Raw genomic sequence first — 26506 nt, forward strand, 5'->3', positions numbered from 1 at the left:
GGGGGGGGGTTAGAGGTCAGAAATGCGCTGTGGCGCCCAGAGGCACTTGGCGAGGGAGGGGCACTAAGGGGATACTTGAGCCCCCCCACTCAGGGGAGGGAACCTGGGATGTAGCAGCCACCTCAGCCTTCAGAAAGGCCTAATTTCTGGGCAGAGGGGGCTAAAGCTTTCTTTGGGGGCTAGACGGCTGCAGGAATAAAGGCATCCCGACAGAGAGGTGTAGCAATGGCAGCCTCCCCTCACGATCTGGGCAGAAGGGTGCGACAGTCTGGCTGCTGGGCACGAGGTCTGCACTGCCCTCCATGCACGGAAAGGCCAGCTGTGTCCACACAGGCTTTTGGGCATGACAATGGCTGGCATTATTTGAAGTAGGCGAGGGCAAAGATTTGGAGAGAAGACCGCAGTGGAAAATGGGTCCTTGGGGAAGGCACAACTCCAATTTAAACCCAATCAAAAGGATGTGCTTGGGGTTTCCCCCACTATTCAATACGCAACAGTCACTTGAAGGGAAGGGAGCACTGCAGCTCCGGCGCCTCTGGAGCCCCACCGGCCGACTCTGGGGAGACGGGAAATACATGTGATTTGGAGGAAGCACTTGGATAGATCTTTGGTTGCTTCAGGGAAGGCTTTGGCCCCTTGAAATTCGTTTTTCCCCCCTCATGGGATTGTTGGGGTAGGCATCAAAGAAGGCAGGCAGGAAAGCAACGAAAAGGAGGTGGGCAGCGGCAGGAAGAGCTAATCCGACCAGTCGTCCTCATCAAACTCGGAGGAGTCGTCTTCTGAGTCGCTGTACTCGACAGCAATGCGCCGTGACAAGATGGTGGCCACATCGTTGCCCACGACATCCCGTTTTTCTTGTTCCCGCTGCTCCTCCACCTTGCGCAGCTGAAAGCCTGGTGGGAGAACAGAAAAGGGTTATGAATGGGAGTCCTCATTCTTCGAATCCACCCAGGCTAAGGAGGGGGAGTGGCCACTGTTGGGGTGTGTCCTGGACAGGTCAGAGAAAAAGGAGCATTTTCTGTGAGAGCCAGGAGAAGGGGGAAATAGAAAAGATGAGGTTTCATGAGACAGAGGCCCTAGTCCTATAGTCAGGGTGCCTGGAAGGAAGGCTGCCGTGGCCCGTTTCCACGCTCTTGGGCCACAGAGGATGGCACCTTCAGGGGTGGGGTGGAGGTACCACTGCAGCCCACTTCGGGGCCCTCGGCCTGCTCGACCCGTCCACGGGGTGCAGCCCCGCTGCCCTAGCAGCTCCCTGGGGACCATGAGCAAAAGCAGCCACGCTAACCCCTCCAGACCAGACTCAGAAAAGCAATAAACACTCCATGAGGGTGAAACAATTGTGAGGGAGGGAAGAGAGGAAGAGAGGAGATGAAGCGGGAAGGGAAGGCAGAAAGGGCTGAGGAAGGGGGGGAGATCGTGCTGAGGAAGGATCTGAAAGGCAAAAGGTGCTGGACAGGAAGTAACGAGTAACCAGTAACCAAGTAACGACTGCTGCTGGAAGCACTTTGAGGACAGTGGCTCCTGGTTTTCTCTGGCACACAGAACCTACTTTAGAACCCGATGATAAATGAAGATGTTTCCTCAAGAAAAAAATGGCAGCAAACACATAAGTCCTAAATCCAGGGTTCAAAGATCCCAGGTTAAGAATCCTCTACTTTAAATTAGGTTTTCCTTATAGGAGGAATATAGGGGAACAAAATAAAGGATCGGGAAAAGAAATAGTAACAAATAAATAAACTAGCAGGCAATTATAAATCAGAGACATTCTGCAGAGGAAGGGGACAGGGATCCAAACGGGCGGGAAGAGCACAAACGACTATGGTGTGTTCACTGGAAAACTGCCGTGGTGGGAAATTTACAGGGACCACACATGAGAAGAGAAATCAAGCATCATACAAAATGACCAGCTTTTACACACACACACACACCCACACCCCCCCCCCCGGCCCGGAACCCCCCACTGGGACTTACCTTGACGAATGGCTGAAAGCAAGTCGCTGCGAGCATCACTCACAGGCGGCAAGGACGACTTGGGTTTGGTGGCATCCGAAAGTGGGGGTGGTGGTGCAGCAGGTTGGCCATCTGCACCACTGAAAGGGACAGGAGGGGGTCCCGGAGGAGGGGGAGGAGGAGGGGGGGGAGGGGCTCCTCCCAGTGACTGGGACAAGGGAGGAGGTGGCAGGGTGGGATAGTCAGCTGCAGGTGGCGGGGGAGGAGGGGGAGGGGCAGCAAAATCAGGGTGAGGTGGGAAGGACGGGGGTGAAGGTGGTGGTGGGGTCCCTGGAGACCCAAATCCGCCAGGTGGTGGCGGTGGTGGGACGCCCACCATTGGGGGTGGAGGTGGAGGGGCAGGTGGTGGGGCAAACCCAGGTTTGGGGCCTGGAGGAGAGGTCAGAGGAGGAGCTGGTGGTGGATGACTTGGGCTGACCACACTGGATCTTTTGGGTCCAACCAAGCCAGACCCTCTTTGGTTGTCTCCCGTGTAGCTAAAAGGACAAAGAAAAAATGACAGTCACTCTCAGGCTACAGGCGTCCACCTATAGTCGGGCTTATCTACAACCCTAGGGTCCATTTTGGTCAACTTATCTTTCTACTTTGGCTCAAACAGAAAGAAAAACCTGGCAAAGGTCAAAACACACCAACAATAAAATGGGCAGCCTTGTCAGGTAATGAGCCTCCCATCAGCAGAGGTGTGTAAAGAGACATTGAGAAAAACTACCTGGAAGACGTGAACCTGGCATCCCTCTATCCGGTTAAGAGCTGGCCACGGCCACCTCCTATGTCCCCCTCACACCTGACAGCTCTCCAAGGGAAGGGCCAAGCCTGAAACCTCTCTGGAGAGGAATGGTCAGTTTAAGGCCAGCATGAAGAATGCACACAAAGAAGTGGAATAAAAAATTCTACCACATCCAGCCACCGTGCTCTGTACCTCACACTATTAACATTCACCAGATCTTGCTGAGGGCAGGAAATCCTCACAAGCCAAGCCAACCAAACCTGAGCAGGGTACAGAATTAGGTGAATGCACTTTCAGTGTTCATGTGGAAAAACTCAAGAAACAATGAAGGTCTGAGGGTCAGGAGAGACAGGAAATGAATGTGCCATCAGACTTGACCCAGGAGGAGAGAAGATTAAGGTGCACCTCTCCTGAGTGAGGCATGCTCGGCTGTGGCTATAGGTCTCAGGCCATGTGTGAAGCTGAAGGGCCTCTTGTTCCACCTTGTATCAGCTCTGCACTAATAACTCCTCCTTAGAAAAGCATCCATCTTGGAATTTTCCACAGACCTTCAAACCTTAGCTACAGCTGACAAGACAACCAGCAGGAAGTGATTTGGGAGGCAGAGGAGATCTGGGATTTCAAGAACCAAGAAGAATGGGGTTGAGGGGTGGGGGTAGGGGGGCTGCTGTGCCACTTTAGGTTTCCACTGGAAGGGTCCTCAATATGCCCACTCCGATTAAACAGTGCTGAAGGAGGAAAGTGTACCTTTCAAAGCTCTCATCAGAAAGGGAAAAAGATAACTGTAAGGAAACACTGAAATCCAAACAATCCTCAGGTTTCTTTTAGCCCTCTCTTGCTAACTCTTCCTCTTGCTAACTCTGCTAGGGGCACTGACAAATATCAAAACGGCTAAGTCTTCCTTATTTTTCTTTTGTTTTATTCTTTCAGGAGACTTTCTCCAGCAGTGAAATGAATCAGAAGCAAGAGGAGAGCAAGGTGACAGTCTGCTAGGTTCCTAGACAACTGGGCAAAGTTTCTGCTACGTATTTTACAGGAAGCAGATTATACTACTTCATTTCATACTGAGTTAAAGTTACAGGGAAAAAAAGTGAGAAGTTGGAGCCTTCTATCTATAAACACAGGCTGTGAGATCAGGTGGTTGGACGTGTTCTCCAATCATAGCTCTGTCTCCTACTAGCTGTGTGACTTTCCGTGATTTCCCTAACCTCTCTGTGCTTCATCATTTACGCATCTGAAAAATGGGTACCAATCCCAAGAGAGTTCTGGGGATTAAGTTAACATGCAGTCTCTTGTCACTTTACAAATACTTAATACATGTTAATTATTTCTATTATCTTGACAGACTTGTCTGACACTATTTTAGTAGGTGTGTCCTGCATTTGGAGTTCTTACTTTGCTCTAGAATGTTTGACTTCCCAGAATAGAAGTGTACCACCATTTACCTGAATTCTGCTGGAGGGGGAGGCAAGCTGTCCTCAGAGAAGGAAGGAGACGGTGGAGAAATGGAGTCTGACTGTGGTGGTGGTGGGTAACTGCCTGCATCCATGTTTTCAGCAGAGCCAATACTGCCATTCTGGTAGGTGGGCAGGTACCTGACAATAAACCCAAAGCCAAAACTGACTTAAAGAGCCTGAGTGATACTCTTGTTTTTCTTAAGAGACCCCCAAAAAAATGTATTAGGGAGAAATAAAGTAAGTTTACCACCCCCTCCCCCCCGCATATATTCTGTTACACTAGAATTTTATTTTAGGACTAAATATATTCTATTCTTAAATATCACTCATATTTCTGCTGAGTTGTTTGCAGAAATGGGATTCAATCCAGGTTATCAAAATCATGCTAGTCCTTTTCCAGTGCTGGCCTTGTCAAACCTAGCAGTTCTTTTAAATTCTCTCCCAAACGTTTGGTGAAACCCATACCCAAATCCCAAAGTCTGTCTTGTGGCAAAGGGCAAAGCCAAGCCCCAAGGCTACTGACTGCAAACACGTGACTGGCACACAGCCTGGTTTTGAGGCTGGCAAGCCTCTGGAGTGCTCAAAGGCCAAGGAGGCATTTGATTGCAAAATGAAGCTGAGGACAAACGCAAGCTGCTATGTGGTAGTTGGACACGGTCTGTCTGCCCGGTCTCTCATCAAACAAAATGAGCTGCTGGCTAAAGCAGGGGTCTAGGGCTTGCCTCAGGAGGACTGTCCCCCAGGGCACTGGGCCCGGTGAATCTGCGCTAGGTGAACAGCAAGTAAGCACAGGCACACCAAGCATCAGGCGGCAGAGCTCGTGGCCTGTTCTACGTGCCCCTGCTTTCTGCTACTGCTGGGTTCAGAGAGAACTGAGATGGAGGGAAATGGCTGAATCAAACGATGCTGCAATGCAGAAAACCAGCCAGGCCTGGAACCCTGTGGGCTCAGCATGTCTCTACAGGCTCACCAACAAGCATGCAGACCCCAAACTCTTGGACAACAGGAGGCTAAGTCCTCACTTTCACTCTCCCTCCCCTTAAAAACATACATGGCAGTTGGCACCTGCACATGCAGGCCCCTGGCCTGTAAGGACGGCCCGTCGAACAGGATGGGGCCACGGAACAAAACGGCCCCTTTTACCAAGAGGTGAAGGTAATGAAGGTACCCTAAGGGCTGATTCCTGTAGAGAGAAAAGTTCATTTTTTTCCTCTCACCATCTTCATCACTCTTTAAAACAAGTCTCTTAATCCAGGAAGAACAAGTGTCAGAAGTGTCAAGATTTTTAAAAGTCGATTTTCATGGTAGAGTTATTCCTAAATGCAAGAAGAACTCAACGCTTTCCTTTCATTATTCCTAGACACCCGGCATGGGCTGGCATGGTACTCTGACAGCCAGGATGCAGTGGATTTAGGGGAGAAACCAGGACGACATTCATGCCAAGCAGTCATAGTGACTTGGCTTTGAATGTCACACAGGTTGGACACTAGGATAATCATCAAACCAAGCTTTAAAACCATTTTTTTCCTTTTAAACTCCAGTGTGATTTGGTATTGGGAAATGGGGTCAGACTGACACCTACTATTTCTCCATGGAGATATATAGCCTCAATCCTGGCCGAGCGACCTTTCCCACACTGTGTCTGAGTTCTGCTCTCAGTCCCTCAGCCAGCCTCTCTCCCGAGACTGACAAAGGCGGACTGAAAAGTTGCTCTGGTGATATACACAAACACCCTGCCTGCCCTCCCCACTCCCCTGAAATGCCTAGCTCTCAGGCATGACCTTCAAATGAATGCTCGAGAGGCAAAGGGCTCCCAAGGCCACTTTTCTTCCCTCTCCAGTTTTTCCTTTGAGGGCCTCAGATATACCAGTGTCTGGCAGGGTAAGGGCACTAGAAGCCACGGGCTTTCTTTTCCAGACCAGCCACCTCATTTAAGCTGCTGAATCTCTTGATTTATTTAGCAAATTTTAATCACCAGATGGATACACTTTAAAGAAGCTGATTAATAGTGGTATTGATCTAACTCATACAGCCAGACTTCAGGGTTGTGAAAGGTGCCACACCAGAGCTGTCAGACAATCGCCCTCAGGGCCCCCATCTCTTCAAAGAATGCTACCAACAGAACACAAGCATCACCTACCCAGAAGGCCCCAGCTTTTCTTTGGATTCCACAAATTCTTGTCCCATCTTCATTTTCTCCCACTCTTCCTTCCGTGTCTTGATTTTACGTGGGTTTACATTCCCTCGATTGGGGTTATCTTTCTTTTCTTTCTATAATGAAAAGAAACAGAAAGGCCTTTGTAAAACATTTTTCAAAGTTCTCCATTAAAATTCCATCCACCCTCATGGACACACACCCAAGAGATAATTTGTCTAGACAATATGAAGCAAGTACAGAAATTATAGAATTACTGAGTTTGGAGTGACTTAGAGATTGTTTAATACACATTCACTCAATCCCCCTCAAACACCTCTAGCAATAGGAGACCTGCTACAATCTTGGGTAGTTTATTCATGTCTCTGAGCAGCTCTAATTGATAGGAAGTTAGTAACTAGCTATTTGTTATTTACTCTGCCACAAAGGTCAGTCAAGAGAGATGAGAAGTAATGACAGCTATAGATATGTGGGACAGATATAAGGAAATAGCTAAAAACAAAACAACCAATGAAAAACTCTTTAGCCTGTCCAGCTGCACTAGCCCCCGGCACTCTCTTGGGCCTCCCAGCGGCCATGCTAATGGGGCTGTAAGGCTGCAGCTGGCTGGGCATACGCTTGCACACACACACCTCTGGGGGCCTAAGGGGAGCGGAGCAACTCCTAAATGTAGGCCTGTGCCCCCACGGCTGCCCCGCCCAGCCAGTAGTGAAGGTGTTAAACTGCTCCTGTTGCAAATCAAACACTATAGAGCCTTGTGCTGATCTCTGAGAAATGAGCTGCAAAACTGGCGGGGAAGGGACTAGCCTAGCTTGAGTGTCCAGCAGAGTCAGGTGCAAATTGCAAGAGAAATAAATGGTGAATAGAAAAGTCAATTTCTAAAACTCAGCCTGAATACACTCAATTGTTAATAGCGCTGGGGGGAACAAACACATTTTTGGTGTGATTTATACTTTCATCTTGGTTGTGCTTGGAGTGGACACATTTTTTTAAGAGTTTCACCTGGCATCCAAGCAAGCAGCCACTCGGAATGATTACTTCACATAAGACTGGCTTCCTTTTTATCCCCCCTCCACAATCGTGCCTACTGATGTGTAGAACAGAGGCCCCTTTCCCCTCACCCTATGCTTTCTCTTCTCTTTCATGATATCCTTGGTGTCCTGCAGCATCTTCTCCTTCCAAAGATCAAAGAAGTACGAAGGGTCTGTGTAGAATTTGAGTGCCTCTTTCCCATCGTCCCTAGGACAGAAATGAAGACAAGTAGCTGTCAGTAGACAGATGAGCTCCCAACCAAATCCAATATTCCAAACACCTACCAGTTAGCAGTTTTTGCACTGAGGAATCAAAAAGTCATTCAAATCGATTGCATATTTCCTCTCCCATACCACAGTTCCAATGCCCCTGAATAGCATCTCTTCACTTAACTGGTTATTTTTAGAACCTTATCCTTACGTACAACTCCTGGTAGAGAAATTTACATGGTTAAGGCAAAAAGAGGCTATAGCAATGGGGATTCTGGTAATTTCTAATGATCTCCATGGCCACAGATAATCTCCATGAAGATATCCTGGCATGTCAGCGATGGTTTCTGTCCCTGGTTCCCTTGCCCCACACCAATGCCCCAGGACCAGCTAAGAAGCATTAGTGACTTCCCACCCACCTGAAACCCGCACACTTCCTATGCACTGTGTGTGTAGAAACATACATGAATGTGTATATGTATACAGCTGTTATTCCTTTGCAAATGTACATAACACAGTGTTTCTACTTTCTTGCTCCCTTCTAGTCCAGCTCAGCAACCCCCCAGACCACAGGGGGGCGCCAGTGAGAGCAAATGGCCAGCTGTTTTATGACCACAAGTTTTAATTATCATCTTGGTAGTTAGGACAGAAGTACAGAGTGAGCTGAGTGTCAACGTGAGGGTTATCTGCCGTGTACACTGATCTTGGCAGGAACCCGGCTCTTTGCATGGCTAGGTCTCTCGCCCTTACCTATATTTAAGGGTGGATTTATTTTAACAACTATTTTGAACTAAAAAGAATGAGAAAGCAATTTCTATTTCCTCGCCTCCAATCATATCACAGCACACAGAAAGCATTTTCAAATCAAACACTAATGATTTTTATACTAAATCTTGACCTATATCACCACCCACTCTGTTAGGCCAAGTCCAGATAACTAAGAGGTGATATTAATTCTGAGAATGTATGTTAAGAAAGAAAATACCATTAACTGCAAAATAAACGTGTCCTAACAGCGTGTGTCTATGCTATCCTAGAAAGAGTGCTACCACTCTTTCTTCCATCTTTTTATTCTTTTTAAAATTTATTTTTACATCATTCTTCATGTTGTTCCTTTTTCCATCTCAGTTGTAATCCCCACTTTCTCCAGTCTTATCAGGTGTGTACTTGCTTCCTGCCCCACAACTACTCAGGTCCAACAAAACAATGGCGGCTGCAGAGTGAACCCTCTGCCTCGCTGTCCTGGCTCGTATTTACACGCCACGAGGCAAACACAATGTCACAGTGATGACACAGCCAGGTACCTTCTGTGTGAGAAGTCCCTGCACCTACCCAGGCTTCCCAAGTCAGGCAGGTGTCCTGGAATTTCACAAACAAATACAGAACTCTGCAGTGGACCTGTGTCTCACAGAAGACATCTACCTCCAGCTATCTGCAATAACTTTCTACCTATTCTAAAATTATTTATGGATGTCAGCAAGAAAAATATTCACTTTCTGCCCCTCCCAGGGGTTTCTGCAGGATAACACTACCAAGCCAGTAGAGGGGAGGAGCTTTAACTTGTCTGTAAGGCTACCTTCTTTTTCAAGTCCAGCCACAGCAGAAAGGATGTTCAAAACAAAGTGAATGACATTCATTTGGAAGAATGCCAATTACTCCCTAAGCCTTAGAAGGACCCTCAGGGCCCAGAGCAGCCAGTCCACCAGGCTGGCCCCGCTAACACGCCCAAACATCTGGTAATCTGGTGGTTTCCGAGTAAGTGGGAGCCTTGCTAGAATGTTGCCCCTGGGATGCAAGCTATTGGACTGCCTTATAACAAAGTCCTTTTGGTTCTATAATAACTAAATTCCTTGGATGGAATCCAAGATGGACCTGGCTTATACCAAATTAAACTCTGCAGCATGCAATGCTCGCACAAACTTTCAATACATATTATATTCATGATGAATTTCACAAGCCAAACCATAGTAAGTGACAACTGTAAATGGTAAAAGTTAACTTCTGCTAATACAAAAAACTCTGGGGGTAGGTAGTAAGCATTTTGATAGGATTCTTGGTAAACAACATTACACAAAAACAAAATCTGGTATTTTTAGCCACAGGCTGAAAAAGAGGGAAGCTGGTCAGGTTACCTGTAAGGGGTAAGATTGTTGAGAGGTGGAGGAGTATCACAGGTATTGTATGTTTCCAAGACAGGTACTGGGAGAGAGTTTCTGTCAAAAAGCTTTTGGTCTTGAATGGTAGAGCTTCTGAAGGCCTTTCGGGTGTTGATTCCTTGTAGTGACACTGAGAGAAGATGGAGGCATTAGAAAATGGACGACAGGCCATCTGAGCAGACACTGAGTCACATAGTCAGAAAGGCCTCAGCTGCCGCGTCTTGGCTGCGGTTGTCTGCAGCCAGGTTTCCCTCCCCTCTGGGGAGCCCCACAAGGCTGTCAGCAGCCCAGCCTTTTCACGACTGAACAAAATGAGGCAACACAAAGGTTTACTATGTGGCCAGATCTAGCAGGCCTCTCCTTTAGGAGGAATGAATCTTCCGAGTACTTTTATGGTAGCAAAAAAAACGATTGGGGGAAGAGGGAATTTGAGAAAGAGAATTGGGGGAATGGGAGACGGAGTGTGTGGGGGTTGTGGTAGAGCTAAAATGGTTCTTTACACCACACCGGCTGTGTCGTTTCAAGCAGAACTCCATAGGTCTCTGTGATTTCTCCCCTCAGTTTTTATAAATCAGGGGAAAAAATCTAGGAAACTGCTCAGCAGAGCCTGCAAGTGCTGAGCTCAGCTTCCTTACCTTCTTCTTCCTTGGGATCCAGCTGAGTGACTTTCACTTGGAGGCGGTCAACCCTCTCAGCAAGTGAGCTTACCCGAGAGGCAAAGGTATTTGCCTGAGTAAAGAGCTCTCCAAAAATGTCCTCTGCATATTTACCTGAAAGAGCAAAGAAACCAAGTCACTAGTGCATAAAAGTGACATAAATGGTCGGACAAAGAGACTACTAAAGATCTTATGCCCCACCTCCCAAACACCCCCACCCCCACAGATGGCTTGGGCTACAGGCAGATGCTTTCTCGCTCGTAGAGATGGACGGGGGGACTCCACAGCCTGGGCAGGCAACACCTGTCCCTCAGCTAGTAGGTGCTTCTTGGCAGACAGCACATTAGTGAAAATCAAAGCAGGATGAATAGGATCAAAAAGTATAATAAAAAAAATTCAACCGGGAAGAGCAGACAATATGTGCATGCTTTGCCTACAGTCCCTAGCTTCTTGATGTTCTCTAAGAGCTTAGTGGGATGGTTGTAGAAAACAGGCTGGGCGTTAGAAAGGCCTTCTAGGTGCTTACAACTAACATGAAGAAATTACACCCTCAATAGCTTCTTGAAAGCATATGAATAACCACGATGAGTTGTGGTATCTTTGGGGCCTTGAACTTATCAACAAATCACAGCATAGACTTACGTAACTTCTTCTAAGAGGTGAAAAGGTTATTTTATGTTTTATAACCTACAACTTTCAAAGTCTTTGCTCTAGGTTACAATCCTTCAAATCCACATCTCGGGGAACAGTGAAAAGCTGAAACTCTCAAGCCCTCCCTGAAAAACAACATGCCAGTGGTCTCGTTCCACAATGTCTTGTTTTTCAGAAAAAGAAAAAGAGTTCCTACTTTCAACCCTGGAATGCAAGGAGAATTTGCAGCCAAAGAGACATAACAGCAATTTGACACTACCTCCATATTGTCATTCCAAGCCACAAAGCACATTCTTGCTAGGAATGAAATGTGGTGCATACAAAAAAACGTGCCATCTGAGTTTCCTACTTTCAAGGTGAAGTAGGCATAAGCAACTTTACCTAACCAAAAGAGCATTTTTTTGAGAACTATGTAAAGTAGGCTCTGATTTTTAGTTTCTAAACTACATTTACGCTTAGTCTACACTTAAGAAAAAAATTAGTCCAAAAGGCCAAAACTGCAAGTGCACTGTGAACTGTAACTCACCTCCGCAGGGTAACCCGGCGAGTCAGGGTAAGACCAGTCAGCTGCACATTTTGAATTACTGGTAAATTTAGTCAACAAGGAGTTTCTAATCAAGGAAAGAGCAAGTCTTTGCATAATGAATGGTTCTGAGATCTAAACAACCATGGCAAATTCCTGGACTCAAATCATTTAATGAGCTGAATTTCGACTCTGCAGGTTAAGGATCCTATCTGACCCCTGTTCCTAATATGGCTAAGTTCCTATAAAAAAAATCCTATATTGCGTGTGTACCCAGGCAGTGAAAACTTGTGATTGGAAGGCTAAAGCAGGAAAACATGCAACATTATGTGCAGAAAATAAATCAGGCTCAAATCTATCTGTGAACCTACTCTAGCTATGGTGGAAGAAAAAAAAACCAAACACCTCAAATTAACTTACCCCGGTCACCTACAGAGTACCCAGGTTTTCTGTGGGGTGGAGGCTCGATGTGGGGCACACTGGTTTTCAAGACAGACTCTTACAAAGAACCCCAGCATATGAAAATGGTGACTCTGAGCATGCTATTTGCAGAGGGAGTGAGGTGCCACGAAGACCCTGCTATCATGTCAGGACCCAGGCGCACTGAGAACCACAAAAGGACATGTGGGGAAGAAGCAGTGGGTGCTGGGCGAGAAAATCTGGATTTTAAAGTTCTTTCTATTTGCACTCTATATACTCTTTAGCACATCACAGTCTCTGAGTCTCACTTTCCTTATCTATAAAATGGGAATCACTGTCTCTACCTCAACAGTCTCCCAGGATTAAATGAACTAAAAATGTAAGTTGTTACAATAAGATCCTTAGGTTGCTCAACCACATTAGATAACTTGTGTTAGTATATCCTGAGTTTAGTGCTTAGTAGTCTCTACTTGTTGAATACTAAGAGCTACTACTATTTCTGAAAACAGAAGCATGATATTTACGGAGGAGAAAGCCTAAGTGTCTTGTTCTGTTAAATTTCATTCATTCATGTTATCAAGAGGGATGCCCTATCTCAGAACATTCATAATAATAGCACATTTTTGCAAATATTCCAGAGCAGTCTTCACGTTTTGTGGGTTTTCCCCCTTTAATATAAGTCTTCGAACAAGATCTTGTGAAGAAGTGGAACAGGCAAAACTCCTTTTTAAACATGTGAAGCTGCTCTCACTGAAGTCTGACTAGAAGTCATGGAGCTCCTCCAACCCCCATTATGGCCGACTGTACTCAGAGAACCCAGTCACAGCGTGGCTTCTTAATGACCGAGAGGAGGGATTCCATCCTCCTCGGTGCTCAGGATACCTAGCTGTTTGCTATGCTCACACTTCCTGAGATAATGGCAAGAGCCAATCTCCCCATACCAAGGGAAAACAAGACTTCTAGATTTTCCATCACTGAATAATCCATGCTGCGGAATTTTTAGTTCATCCCATAATCAGACTTTTCCTACTAGATGGAACACTTCTGGCTAGAGCACAATGCACATGAGATCCAGGATATGAGCTGGAAGTCTTGTGAGCCCATTCCTGCACCCCTTTCTGCTAGAGGAAATTTTATATCATTTTCAAGGTCTAGTTCAAACGTGGCCTCTTCTATGAAGCCTTCCTGATTCTCTATCTCCAGCTGTGCCCCCAGTCCTCACAGACAGTGTTCTTTTTTTCCCTGAATCCTCTGCCGCACCAACATCATGAAATGGTGGAGAGATTACAGGTATAAATTATTCAACACTTACTGAGCTTCTGCTGGGTGCCAGACTCTGTACAGGATAGACAATGGGGTTCAAAGACAACACATGAGTTCTGTCTTCAGAGAACTTTTAATTTATAACTTTTAACTTTATGAGATAAAGATAATTTTGAATATAATGTGACAGGTAATAATGCAGATATACAATGAGAGTTCAGAGGAGTGCTTTGTTCAAACTGGAGGAGAACCTTGAGCTAGGCCTTGAAGACCAGGTATAAGGTTAACAAGGGTTCTCTGGGTAGGGAAAGAAGCCAGGGTTCCCCAGAGGCATGGGAGTATGGTCTGTCTCAGAACAACTGTAAGTAATTGATAACTTATTCTTCTTTCCTTCCCTTTTTCTTTTTTAAAGATTTGTTTATTTATACATACAGAACTGGAGTACAGGCCAAAGGTGCAAGAGCGGTAAGAGAATTCATCAGAGATAGTGGGGAGCAGAACAGGCAGATGTACTGAAATACACTGCTGAGGGGAGCAGTGGGTGAGACAGGAGAGGCCTGCTGCACCATGTGGGTCACCTCCCTGGCAGGAGACTGAACTCATGCAGAAGCTGCTGCGGCCAGCTTCGCAGTGCTACACCTTAACCCACTGCACCACCTGGAAGGGCCCTCCTTTCCCTTTTTTAAAAGATCTGGTAAAAAAGATCATAAAATGTGAGGAAATAGACATCAGAAAATAAGGCTGGAAAAGAAGGCAGATCATGAAGTCTGGAATGTCAGACTAAGGAGTTTAGATGATTCCATAATGAGGAATGGAGATTATTAAGATTTGTATTCTTACTTTAAAAACCCTTTTCAAATGATAATACACACTGAAACATGCAAACAATTCAATTACATAACTAAAAAGTAAGATTTGTGTGTGGGGCAGACCATTCTGGAAGGGGTACAGGTTTAAGATTTATATGATTTTTAGCTTTATACACTGAAAGGGGTTATCAAAGAAAAGGAGGCCACAGGGTAGCCAGGTAGTTTAGGTGAAGAGTCAACATAGGTCTGAACTAGGGAGGGCAGCTTTGGCAGAATCAGAACACTGCGGGTACAGAGCCAAGGAATTCTTAGGACGTCTGAGTTTAAATACTGACTTTTTCTTTTACTTGTTGCCACCTCTAGCCAAATTACCTTATTTTTGGAGCCTTCATGTCTTCATCTGAATAATGGGAACGCCACCATTATTCACCTATCCTCTGAAGATTAAATGAATTCATTTATATCAAGGTTTTATTAAAGTCTGGCAAGAAGTAGGTACTCAACAAGTATGAATTCCCTTCTCACCCTCTCCCTACTCTCCTGTTAAAAAAAAAAAATTTTTTTTTGTCTCTTCTGGTAGATTGTGAGCTCCTGGAAGGCAGAAACCATTTCTTATTACCTCTGTATCCCATCAGCATAGATTATGTTCAATGCATGTTTACTGGATGAATAAACGGTCAGTTAATGTACAATGTGAGAAAATCTTGTTTCTGCCAGGTACCCGCTAACCCTGACACAGACCAGCTTCGTCAAGATAGGAGTGGCCAAATCACAAGTGGGGGAGTGAGCAATGGCACCCATTAACACTACCCTAGAAAAACACCTGAGAGAGAGCATAACTCCTGCTGAGTGAGAATAAGAACCATCATTAGCTAGATGTCCTTTGTCCTATGGAAAAGGAGCCCGTATGTGATTGACTTCCCCCCATTTGGCCTTCTCAGGGTGACAGAAGCAGAAATGATGCTTTTAAGAAGCAGTGAGGCTCTCTGCAGCCTTCATGCGCTTGTCAGCTGCACTGCTGCTGCACTGCTGCCCATGTTCCTTTGTGTAAGACAGGCACTGGCAGGGTTTCATTTCTCCGTGACGCCCCCTCCAGGTTTCCCTAAGCCCTGGATCAACTGATATGGCCTGTGAGCGAGGTGAAGGCTTAGGAGTCTCAGACCCCATACATCATCAGGGCACAGATCTCCGTCTCCTCAGGCCTCCAGTTTAAAGGCAGGGCGTATTACTATCTGGGGGAATGAATGTTTTCTTGATATTCCATTGCCTTCACTAAGGGCAGTGATGCGATAGGAGGGGTGAGTGTCTGAAATAATTCACACCAAGATGCCTTTGCTAAGGAACATTGCTAAAATGGCATTTTGACGGAGGTTCTTATGGGAGCTGGAGTGGCATTAGACAAATGCAAAGTCTATCCAAGCATCTGCCCTTCCCATAGCTCGGCTTCAAGCAAACAAAGTCAGCTTGATTCAGAATGAAATTCAAACCACATGCATGTACCCCACCCAACCCAAGGCAGTCTCATTCATCCTTGCCAATTAAAAAAAAAATTACAGTTGAGCTGGCTTTCCCCCAGCTTCAAAACAGACTGGGCTAACCCCCATCTTCCTCCTGAAGAAGAATGACTCCAGCTACAATTTGTGTCACTATATGTTCACATATCTTGTAAAACTCCCAATACCCCAGAGACTGCAGAAGTAATATGTACCCTGAACTTGGACCTGGGGGCTTGCAGCACAATTAAATGTGTACCAGGCTAGACAAGTCAACCAGAATCTCTCTGAATACATGTTTGCGTTACTCCTCTTTGGGAAGAAGAGGGGATGATGTCTGGTTGATAAAAACTATTGGCACATTTGAGGATTCAATGAAGTCAGGCTACATGGAACAGCTCATGCAATTACAGGCACATTCCCCAACCCAGGATACTGCTCTGTGAACCTCCCACTTTACACACAGAGAATTCTGCTCTGTCATTCCATCTGCAGTTTCTGCTGCAGCCCTTCCTGCCACCCTTCCTACAGATTTCTTTTGAAGCAGGTGGAGGGGGAGGTGGAGGGAACCTGGAGGGTGGTGGTAGATGAAGAAAAGGTTGAGGGGAAGAATCTGCACAGAAAAGAAGCCTCTCTTTTGAGTGTGTGTGGGGGGGCTGCATTTTCACATTACCTAGGGAAGGCAGATGGGGGAGAAATAGGAACACGGGAAGAGAAGGAAACTAAATAAAGAGCACCAACGACCCCTGAGGGCAAAGCACAGGCTCTCTGCGGCACTCACTCAGGCTGCCCAGCTGTCGGATGACATTTGCCAGGGTGATGTTGGTCATGCATTCCAGCTCGCTTCTAACGCTAGGCAACGTCTGACGGCACAGGTGCCTTGGCTCGATGTTCCTCGTTACTAACGGCATGGTGGACCTGCTTCAGGCAATGTTCTGAATGATGAAAAACAACCTAAAAAAGAAATAACAGGAAAGTATTACTCAACCACAAATTCCAGGCACATTGGGGATACGAGAGTCCCTTTTTCTTTTGTCTTGCTCTGATCTGAAACAGCTTTAAAAAATTCTCTCCCCCTATCTTTTTAAAGCCCCCCCCTTTTAAGATTTGTTATTAGAGATTTGCTGGATAAGTTTAGAAATTTGGAACTGGTGTCTGCTGAGGTACACAGACAGCATGAAAACCTTAAAGTAACAATTATGCTCCACCAATAAGTGTCTCCAGAGACAAGGAGAATGGTCAGAAAACTGCCCATTCAGCAGGTCCTGGAGAGGACAGATCCTATCCTTGGGTTGTCCAGAACTAGGACAGATTTGATTCCAGAGGATCAGTTATAAGGATCAAAGAAGAGCTTCTGCTATATGACAATCTCCACAATGAAATTAAGTTGCCAATAGTGATTCCACTGATCTACACCAGGACATATATTTTCCAACTCTTTGATGGATGACTGTTAATGTACAACTAAGTACTAGCTGCCAGTGTCTATTAACACCACTAAAGTTTAGCCTGTAAATTGACAGAATGAAAGAATATCAAGGAAAATCTTACACATTCAGTGTCAAATATGATGCCAGGCAAACTGTGCTATAAGATCCCCTGGTCCTTTCTCTTCTACCCAAAACAGCTCCCTTTCTTTCTCCCATCCGGTTCAACACACCTGGGCCAAAGGACTCTTGAGACAGCAGGAAGTGTCTGGAACAGATCCGGAAACCTTCCAGTTAAAGTTTCTTGTACTGTCCGAGAGCCCCTTTCCCTAGGAAATCCCCTAGTGCTTCAGGTTCATGCTGAGCTATTGTTTTAGAGTTAGATCACCAAATTCCTAGCTTTACAGGGCTATGAGGGTTTAGTCTCGCAGAATGGCTGTGACTACAGCCATCACTCTGGGCTGGTCCAGAGTACGCATCTTGTGAAAATAAAGAAATTTAAAAGTCTAATGGTTTTCATGCTAGGGAAAATGGCAAATTTGCTTCAAATGAAAAAGTAAAGCATAGAAGTAACTCACCCAAGTGCCCAATACTGCAAACTCATATATACATATGAGTTTTATATATATAAGCAAAACAAAGGTTTACTTACATCAAATCTTAAAATACCAGCTCATCACCAAAAATAATTGATTGTAAATACAAAATGATTAAACTACCCTAAACATCATAGATGTTAAAGTAAACCAACATACTGTCTGACCAAAAGGGAAAAAAAGCCCTTTAGGCTCAAAGGGGGAGCAGAGCCCTTTGGAACAGACTGCTCCTTGTTATGGACATTCTGATCTGCTAAGAGTAAAAATAAAACAGGAAGCCAGCAGCTTGGGGAACAAGATTTCCTGTCACCAACAGCAACAGCCCAAGAACCAAGAGAATCAGCTGTTTGCTCATAACTTCGAACCTCCCCGTAACAGTCGTTGTGTGGCAGTTGTGCCTATCTTTGGGGTGCAGAGGTGTTTCCTGAATATTTGTCTACTGTCTAAGGAAATAATTTCCATTCCATTCCTCTGCTAAGTTCCCCTTTGACTCAACAGGTCTTTAAAATGAACTCTGGACTTTCCTTTCCAATTCAACTCTTCTCTTCTTAATGTTAAAAGGTATCAGGTACTAAGATGGGATCTTTAGTAACACACAATGAAAAGAGTTTAGAAGATAAAGTTTAGGACAAGTGAAAGAACCTCACAGAGCTTTGTACACCACCCTCTAGATACACTTATTAGACTCCCCCAAAATTCAAATATTCTGGAAGAAGCAGAAATTCATAGGCATACTCAAAGATGACTAAAAACAGTCATGTCATGGTGACTCCTCCATTAGCAAGCATTTCAGTAGCAGTTGTTCCAGAGTAAAGGAGCCAAATCACCTTGAAATTCTGTGTTGAGGGCCTCCCTGGTGGCACAAAGGGTTACATCTCAGCACTATGAAGCTACCAGCAGCTGTGGCACGAGTTTGATCCCTGCCCATGGAGATTACCCACATGGCACAGCAGACCTCACCTGCCTCTCTTGCTGCTCCCCTCATCACTGTGTTTCAGTTGATCCGTCTGTCCTGCTCTCCACATTGTCTCTGGTGAACCCGTCACTCCTAGCACCTCTGCCTATACCCAGCTCTTGTATGCATAAATAAATAACTCTATTTAAAAAACATTCTGTGTTGAAAGTGTCCTGATGCTCTCTGGACTTCAGATGGCAAGGTAAATGCCGATGGGGGGAGAGAGGTAACGTCTGACACCTTGGCTCTTCAGCACATATGCTTTCCTCAGGTAAGCAGACATAAATGCAGTCAACTCTGTAACCTGGATGGAGTTTATCTGGAACCAAGTTTTTAAGAGCAAGATGGCTTTTTCTTGCCAAAAAAGGTAGCTCCCAAAACTAGCTAGTCACTATTCAAGAAAAAACAGTATGTCAATAGCCAACAAGACAAAGCAATTAGAAAAATAAATCTGCTACTGAAAAAAAAAGGTCACTTAGTTAGTTTCAGAGTGATCAAAGACATGCACGACTCCATTGTATGGAGTTACCTGCATCACTGCGCATTTTCCTTCTAGGTAATCAAGGTTAGCTGTATTCTGCATAAATATGGAACTATGTAGCTCTGACCCACAACAGTAACTTGAGCAAGAACAGAAAATGCCTGTGTTCTGATGAAGACAAACTCCAAACGGGCAAAGACGCTGAGGTTCAGGCTGCAGAGTCACTTCGCCTAGCACCTTGCAAGCTCAGCTGTGTGATCATGGCGACTTTCCAGGAGACATCAAAATAACATAAAATGTCCACTATGGGACTAAAATAGTTATTTGTAGTTCCACAGACTCTAGGCATATCTAGCAACAGAGTTGATTTTTTCCCATTGGTAAATAATTGAAAACACTTTATGGCTATATTATCTAGAACGCAATATTTACATACAGTTAAAGGTGAAACCTTACACTTTAATTTTAATGAAATTTGATGTTTTTTTCCCTGGAGGTAGCTCTCAGCCATGCATCTGGACCTTCTGAACATCCTTTCTCTACTCTTTCATACTGGGTGTCTTATCTGAACCACAGAACAAAGAAAATGATTAGTGATTATTTCCTCAATTTTCCTCAAGACTGTACATATAACTAGCACCATACCAGATGCACTGGAGAAAGTTAATGCATTATATACAATGGATGCCTAATGCCATTAGGGTTTAATTCTCTCAGAAATCCAACTGAGAGAGGCTTCCCTATCATCAGTAGTCATTTAGTGGAAAATTTGGAGCACTGGCTCTTGAGGAACCACTGAATTAAGGAAGTGATATGGTCAAATTTGCATTTTAGACAAATAATTCTAACAGAAGCAAGTTGTAATTGGATAGGATAAAGCTGGAGGTAAGAACACCAGTGGGAAACTCTTCACAGGCGATGAAAGAGACAAGAGAAATGGAGAGGCCATTGCAGCAAGAGCAAATATGAACTGAGAACACAGAGACAGGTTACAGGGGTGAGTCCAGTCCTTCAGCCCTCTTTGCTGCTTTTTTGATAGTTCTGTAAGTTTTACTCAAAATGACAAAATGTGTTTTCCTTACTAAGACTATCAAATGAGCTAAATCCTAGTGCCAGTGACAGAAATTAAAGAAAGTGAAGAAGAAATAAGAAAGTAGTAGTTCTCAGCTGAAAAGTAGTTTTAGATTCATGAAAAGTAGAATGCACACTGTCTTTATAAAACACTAAAGTTCTGGGCCTCCCTGGTGGCACAATGGGCTAAAGCGCAGCAGTATGAAGCTCTCCTCCTCTCCTCAGCCACTGCGGCACAAGGATTATGGAATATTTACATACTGCATTTGTTCACTGTAAAGTCAGATGACTTTGACATCTACCCTATACTCTGAATTCCCACAGCTCTGAGTCTAATCGCCTGGGCAGGACTGGTTTGAGGGGAGAACAGGGACTAGGAGCATGGAAGAAGGCATCAAACTGAGCATGAAGAGGATGCGCTCATCTGTACCCCAGTTCTCACCAGGACAGAAGACTGTTCATTCGGGCAATGATGTTTATTACTAGCTGTTACTTATAAATTAATAAATAGTGCTTCATTTACAGTCCAAGTCATTGGTAACACCTGAAGATTTCTACAGTCACATCCAAAAGTAAGTGCATCTGAGCTCTATCAATGACCATAACAACAGAAATGCTTCTCAAGTTAGTTCCTCTTTGAAACAACCCCCCAAAATGTTGATCAGCAGAAGTAGGGAATGAGAACATATGGGGATGTTGTATGTGTAGCAATTAGGACTTCTGCTTTCACTTCACCATTTCCCACTGTTCTATAGTTAACAACACTTTGGATAGGGGTGTATAAGTGCTTTACTTTGTAGACCAGTTTCCTCTTTTAAGATATTAACTTCTTTATGTGAAAGAATATGCATTCTACAGAGGTTCACAAGCTTCAACTGAAAAGTTAATCATTTGACTTCAAAATTAGAGACAACATAAAGGCTTACTGAAATCTAGGTCTGTCTAGTAAAATGTTCAAGAAGTATGGATGCAATGTCTTCATCACTGACATGCAACAACCACAACTAGGGATACCTCACTATGGACTAAGGAGCCACCCACTTCCTGTTGAAATACAGGATGAGGCTGGGTATATGAATATACCCAGACTCTCTCCAAACACAAGGAGAGAGTCAGTTTAGTTCACTAGAGTAATATCCAAAAGAGCTAGCAAGACAGAAAAGGAGTTCCTAGTGTCCACAGTGAAAGTGCTGACTTGGGGAGAACAAGAGGGAATATTTACAAAATTTACAATATTTACAAAATTACAAGAGGGAATATTTACAAAATTCCTAATTTCATAAAGGAATGACACAAGCTATGGATTCATAGTCAATAAAATGTGGCTTCTTCTTGACCCAATTTGGTTTTGGAGAAAACAGTCTAACCTCTACTATCTTACACCTGGAGTACACCAGCCATCCATCTAGGACCATTCACATCTATGAATTCCTTAACTTTCTTACTGCTCTGGGAGAGCAATACTACTTTTTGTTCTTATCTTCCTTATTCTCCAGACCCTAATCATATCTTTGCTCTTAAACTCGAGGGATCAATTTTACCTTCAATATCGGTTTTTTATAGTATCAACTATTTTACAGGAAACTACCTCATAAATGGTCAAAATTAGCTTTTTACTAGGATCCATCTAGTTGTCAAAAAAAATCATTTAAATTATGAGCTGGAAATCTGGATTCTAGTTCTTAATATAATGATGACTGGTAATTGGAAAATATTCCAATTCATCCTTACAGTTCAGTTGTAAACATCACTAAAATAATGCTGGCGAGATGCTATATGACACTAAAATTTTTATAAAATTTAATAAAGCCTTAACTTTTCAAAATGTACAGTTGGTGGGACCTTTCATGCATCTTCACCAGAAGCTGGAGCATCTCCAGCCTTGGTGTTTCTGGTGGAAATTACTGTGTCCTGTGGTTTGAAACTAGTGTAGTAAGTCCTTTGCTGAGGGGCCCCTGCAGAGCGGCCCTAGCCAAAGAACCACGAATCTTCACCTTCAGACACAGCAGCTGGGGGAAGGAGTGTATGGCTGGGGACTTGTCACAGAAGTTGTCACACGTGGTTCTGTCAAACAAGACCAGCTTATTGAGCTGCCCCTGAACTTTGCCTTTGGGCCACTGCTTCTGTCTGGCCTTGCCCCTGGAGTTCACTGGGGCTTTGTCTTTCTTGGTTGACTTTGTGGCATCTTTTTTCTTATCTTCCCTGGGTGGCACTGCAAAGCTTGGAGAGCAGCAGCTACCACGGTAGCTCACTAAGATGTCAGACTGAAACTAAGATTTTGTTTGCAAGGTATTCTGAGTGCCAAAGAAAGCATTTACCTACATAAAATATTTCCTTTACCTCCAGTTTGTTCACATTCCTGGTCATGGATACACTTAAAATTATATGTGGTCTATAATGTTACAATTGACCACTTTAAGTCATAGGCACCAAGTTCATTTTACTTTTCCAACTGAATGCCAATACTCAATTCATCAAAATGAAATAGTTTGGAATATTCCAAATACTCCATTTAAAAGGGTTTACTTTTACTCAGATTGGATAAATATAAACTGGAAATTATTTTACTGAGAAATAAAATCCTGCGTATCTGTGAGTCCTCTAAGATCAGATTTCTTTCAGTTATAGTCATCAATTAAGCATTAAATTCACATAGGAGTTTAACATGAAAACACTGAGGTTGTTCTGAAAACAAACACCAACACACAAAACAATGACAACAAAACATTTAACAAGAACATTTAACAAGAATGTTCACAAGATTACTAGAAGTATGTCACTGATTCACAGAAGCTCAGATAAAATGCCCTTCATTTTAAAGAGCTTTCTTTTTTATTTACAGGTATGACAGAAAAGAGTGATCTCAAGTTGATGGCCCCCAACTCTGAGATAGGACAGATAAAAAACACACTTCTAAGTACTTGGGCTTGAGAAGGGGGAGGAAGGCAAACCTGGCGTATGTTAACATACAGGACACACGATGTTTTTTATGGAAGGGTGTCTAATACCACTCTACAGCCTTAGAGGCTACAGAGGTGGAGACCATCTCTAATCTTTTTTTCCTGATTCCTGCAAGTAACGGTGAGTACTGAACTAGATTATATACAAGACACTAGAGAACTCACTGGTGGAGTAGATAACAGAGGCAGGTTTGAAAATGAGGGAGGAAAGAATCAGAGCCGGATCACACATCAGGCACTGAGTAAGTCTCATTTCATTCTGCTACATGTCTAACCACTCATTTAAATCTCTATAATGCTTCACATTATATTTCAAATTTCTCGGGAGTAACTGTTCCCTTTCTGGGATGGAAAGGCCAGAAAAGAAACTGACTTTACACAACTGAGAAAGGCCAAGGAAAAAAAAAGTTGCAGAGCAACAACAAAAAAGGAAATTCAGCAAAATGTTTCGCTGACAGCTCAGGGTAATATACAAACACACTGTGTGGCCACAGAGCAGGCAGACGCGGCAGCCCTGGATGTGACTGTTAATACTCAACTTCAGCGAGGAGAAACCTAGCAAGCGCAACTACACCGGACCACCAGGGAGTAGAGTCAGAGAACAACTGCCATGCAATTCCTTATCAACTATCCTATTCTGCCAGAATAACAAGAATTCATTCCTGAGAAAGTGTCACATGCTCATCTGTCACCAAGGGCTAAGCAGCAAGCAACTAAGAGTTAGCAGCAAAGGGCAGCTGTACATCTGCTTCCCCTTACAAGGTCCTATCACTGCTCAAAACATGGGGTTTATAAGGACAAACCCTTGCGCAGAGGGGACAGTAACCACCCATTCTTTCTACTCTCAGTTTACTAGCCATTTACCAAAGCCCCGTGCCACTCTGATAAGCAGACGCAGTGGGCAGCAAGAGAATGGACATTACCAAAGAGAGAGGAAAGGGTTTCAACCCACTATTGTGAACATTTAGCTTTGGGACCTTGACAAGCAGTCAAATTTCCGTTTCTTTATCTATTAAATGACTCCTAGTTTGTAAAGTTGTTGTGAGGGAGGGCTACCAGGGCCCTCCCTGGTAGAACAATGGGTTAAGGCAAAGCACTATGAAGCTATCGCAGCCACTGCAGCATGAGTTCGATCCCTGACCAGGGAGGTGACCCACATGGCCCGCCCACTGCTCCCCTCAGCAGTGTATCTCAGTAGATCTGCCTATTCTGCTCCTCAATGTCTCTTGTGAATCTTCTCACACACGTCCCACCCCACACCTCTGGCCTGTGCCCCAGTTTTTGTATGCACAAACAAATCTTTAAAAAAAATAAAATAGTGCAAGTGTAAAATGCTTAACACAGCACCTAGCACAGAACAGATAATTAAAATTACAGTAGCAGCGATCACAGTAGAAAGCGCAGTCGCAGCGGCGGCGGCAGCACTATTTCACATCTGTGCAGCACTAAGCTGTGCGCACTGTTCTCAATGTTTTACATGTGGTCCCCTTAACCATTAAACAACACTGTTAACAGGCTTCAGGTTGTATTAATAGTTAACTACTAACTGTACTATACCCTTACCAATCAATGAATATTTCTCAAGTAGACAAATATTTAAACCTCTTCCTGACTCCAAGAGCTTATAATTTAATTGAGGAGACAGAAAAAGTCAGTTAAGTAACAATATAGCAAATAAAATAGTTCAGTTATCAAATGAATGATACAGTCAATGACGACAACAGAATGGATGAAAAAAAAAAGATCACTGTGAACTGAAGGGGCTGTATACACTTCCTGGAATAAGTAGCTGAAAGAATAAAAAGGGGAAGGCTTTCCAGGTCAGAGTGATATAAGCATAAGTTTTGAACTCTATCACTAAGAATTCATAAAAAACTCATAATTTCAAAAGGGTCTTTCTGCATTTCATCAAACCTAAGATGCCACTGATTGTCAGATACATCATTATTCAAAATATATTAAAATGTGGGGGAAATGGACATTGCAGAATCAACAAAATTAGTATCTCTTTTTCATGTTCATTATTTTTAAAAAGATGTACTTATTTATGCATACAAGAGCTGGGGTGCGGGGCAGAGGTGCAGGGGTGGGAGGATTCATCAGCGACAGAGTGGGAACAGGGGGAGAGAAGAGGTCTGCTATGCCTTGTTAGCTCCCTGGCCAGGGACCAAACTTGTGCTGCAGTGGCTAGAGATGGTTTCATAGTGCTAAGACTTAATCTCTGTGTCACCAGCATTTCTTTTTTATAGTCTGAGATTATCTCTAGAAGTTTTTTCCAACCTTAAAAATGCTATGATTCTGTAACTCAGACAAAAGATTATTCAAATATTACCACACCCTCAAAAGCCTCAGACCAAAAGCAATAAAAGTATGCTCGTGTACTAATTCCATTATCGCTATCATTTCTGAGTTTCTACAAACTGAATTTTCCCCTACTTATGGACCATATTTTCATGCAAGCCTAGCAACATCTGACTGGATTGCGGACACCGTGATTTTACAACAGAGTATCTATCTAGCATTGTTGTCTTCAATACAAGAGTGTTTGGCTGTGTTCTGACAATTAGGTTTGCTTCCTGTTCAGTACAGTACCTGAGGCTTATTTGGAAACTTTGTTAGGGTGGATATAAAGTAGCCTTTCCTCTACTGACTTTTTGATCCCCAGTACAAAGATGTTGCACTTCTGTAATCTCTACTGGATGCTCTTGGGGAGCAGCATGGGCGCTCCACTCTGGCTATCAGGGACACCAACACCTTCCTGTTCTAGGAGCCAGTGAGCTCACAGCTTCCCAGTCACTCTCCCCACAACATCAGGAGTTTGACCTCAGGCATAAGTGTGGTCAGCAAAGTCACATGGGGACCTGAAAGAGATTTCTAGAGCAATTTTTCTGCAGAGCTCCCTCCTTTCCAGAACAACACACAGCCTCCGGCTGCCTCAGCCTTCCCTGAACTACAATCTCTGTCTTTTCAGTTCAGCAAGTCCAATGTGCTCTGCCTGGGATCCCCCAGCCTGCTCCATGGTTAGAATATATATCCAGACAGCCCCATGAGTCCTGTTTAAGTCAGTACTGATTTCCACTCCAGTTCTGCCAGGCCCCCATCACAGAGTTATTGTAAAATTGTTCACATCAGATTAATTTCAATTTATCTTTGAAAGGTGTATAATATGAAATACTTGTAAAAGGAACACAACAGGAACAAAAGTAAATGTCCTAAAATGAAACAATAAAGTGCTGCAAACAAGAGATCATAGCCATAAGCGTATGAATACACATAACATATAAATATACACATAATTTTTGAATGATCACTATTGAGAATGACAGAAAATTTCTTTTTAAAATACTATTCATATGTAGGCTCTTACTACATTGAAAAATTAATATGGCTTTGCAAATCTAGAGGCAAGTTTAGGGCCTTCCTGGCAGTGCAGGGGTTAAAGACTATGCTATCAA

At 43.9% G+C, this 26506-nt stretch overlaps 1 protein-coding gene across 1 annotated transcript in view; it reads right to left on the reverse strand.

The window, feature by feature from the left end:
• Positions 1-366: 366 nt before the first annotated feature.
• Positions 367-26506, reverse strand: part of WASF2 (WAS protein family, member 2) — a 57062-nt gene continuing 30922 nt past the window's right edge. Inside the window, exons 2-9 of the mRNA XM_004678674.1 lie at positions 16343-16515; positions 10382-10516; positions 9723-9876; positions 7471-7588; positions 6335-6465; positions 4183-4332; positions 1972-2486; positions 367-893 (exon numbers count right to left, since the gene is read on the reverse strand). Of these exons, the coding sequence (XP_004678731.1) occupies positions 736-893; positions 1972-2486; positions 4183-4332; positions 6335-6465; positions 7471-7588; positions 9723-9876; positions 10382-10516; positions 16343-16472 (1491 nt within the window). The 5' untranslated portion in view covers positions 16473-16515 and the 3' untranslated portion in view covers positions 367-735. The remainder of the gene's footprint in view (positions 894-1971; positions 2487-4182; positions 4333-6334; positions 6466-7470; positions 7589-9722; positions 9877-10381; positions 10517-16342; positions 16516-26506) is intronic.

Source organism: Condylura cristata, unplaced genomic scaffold (genome assembly GCF_000260355.1).
Source record: "Condylura cristata isolate star-nosed mole 26May11 unplaced genomic scaffold, ConCri1.0 scaffold00008, whole genome shotgun sequence".
Classification (NCBI taxonomy): Eukaryota; Metazoa; Chordata; class Mammalia; order Eulipotyphla; family Talpidae; genus Condylura; species Condylura cristata.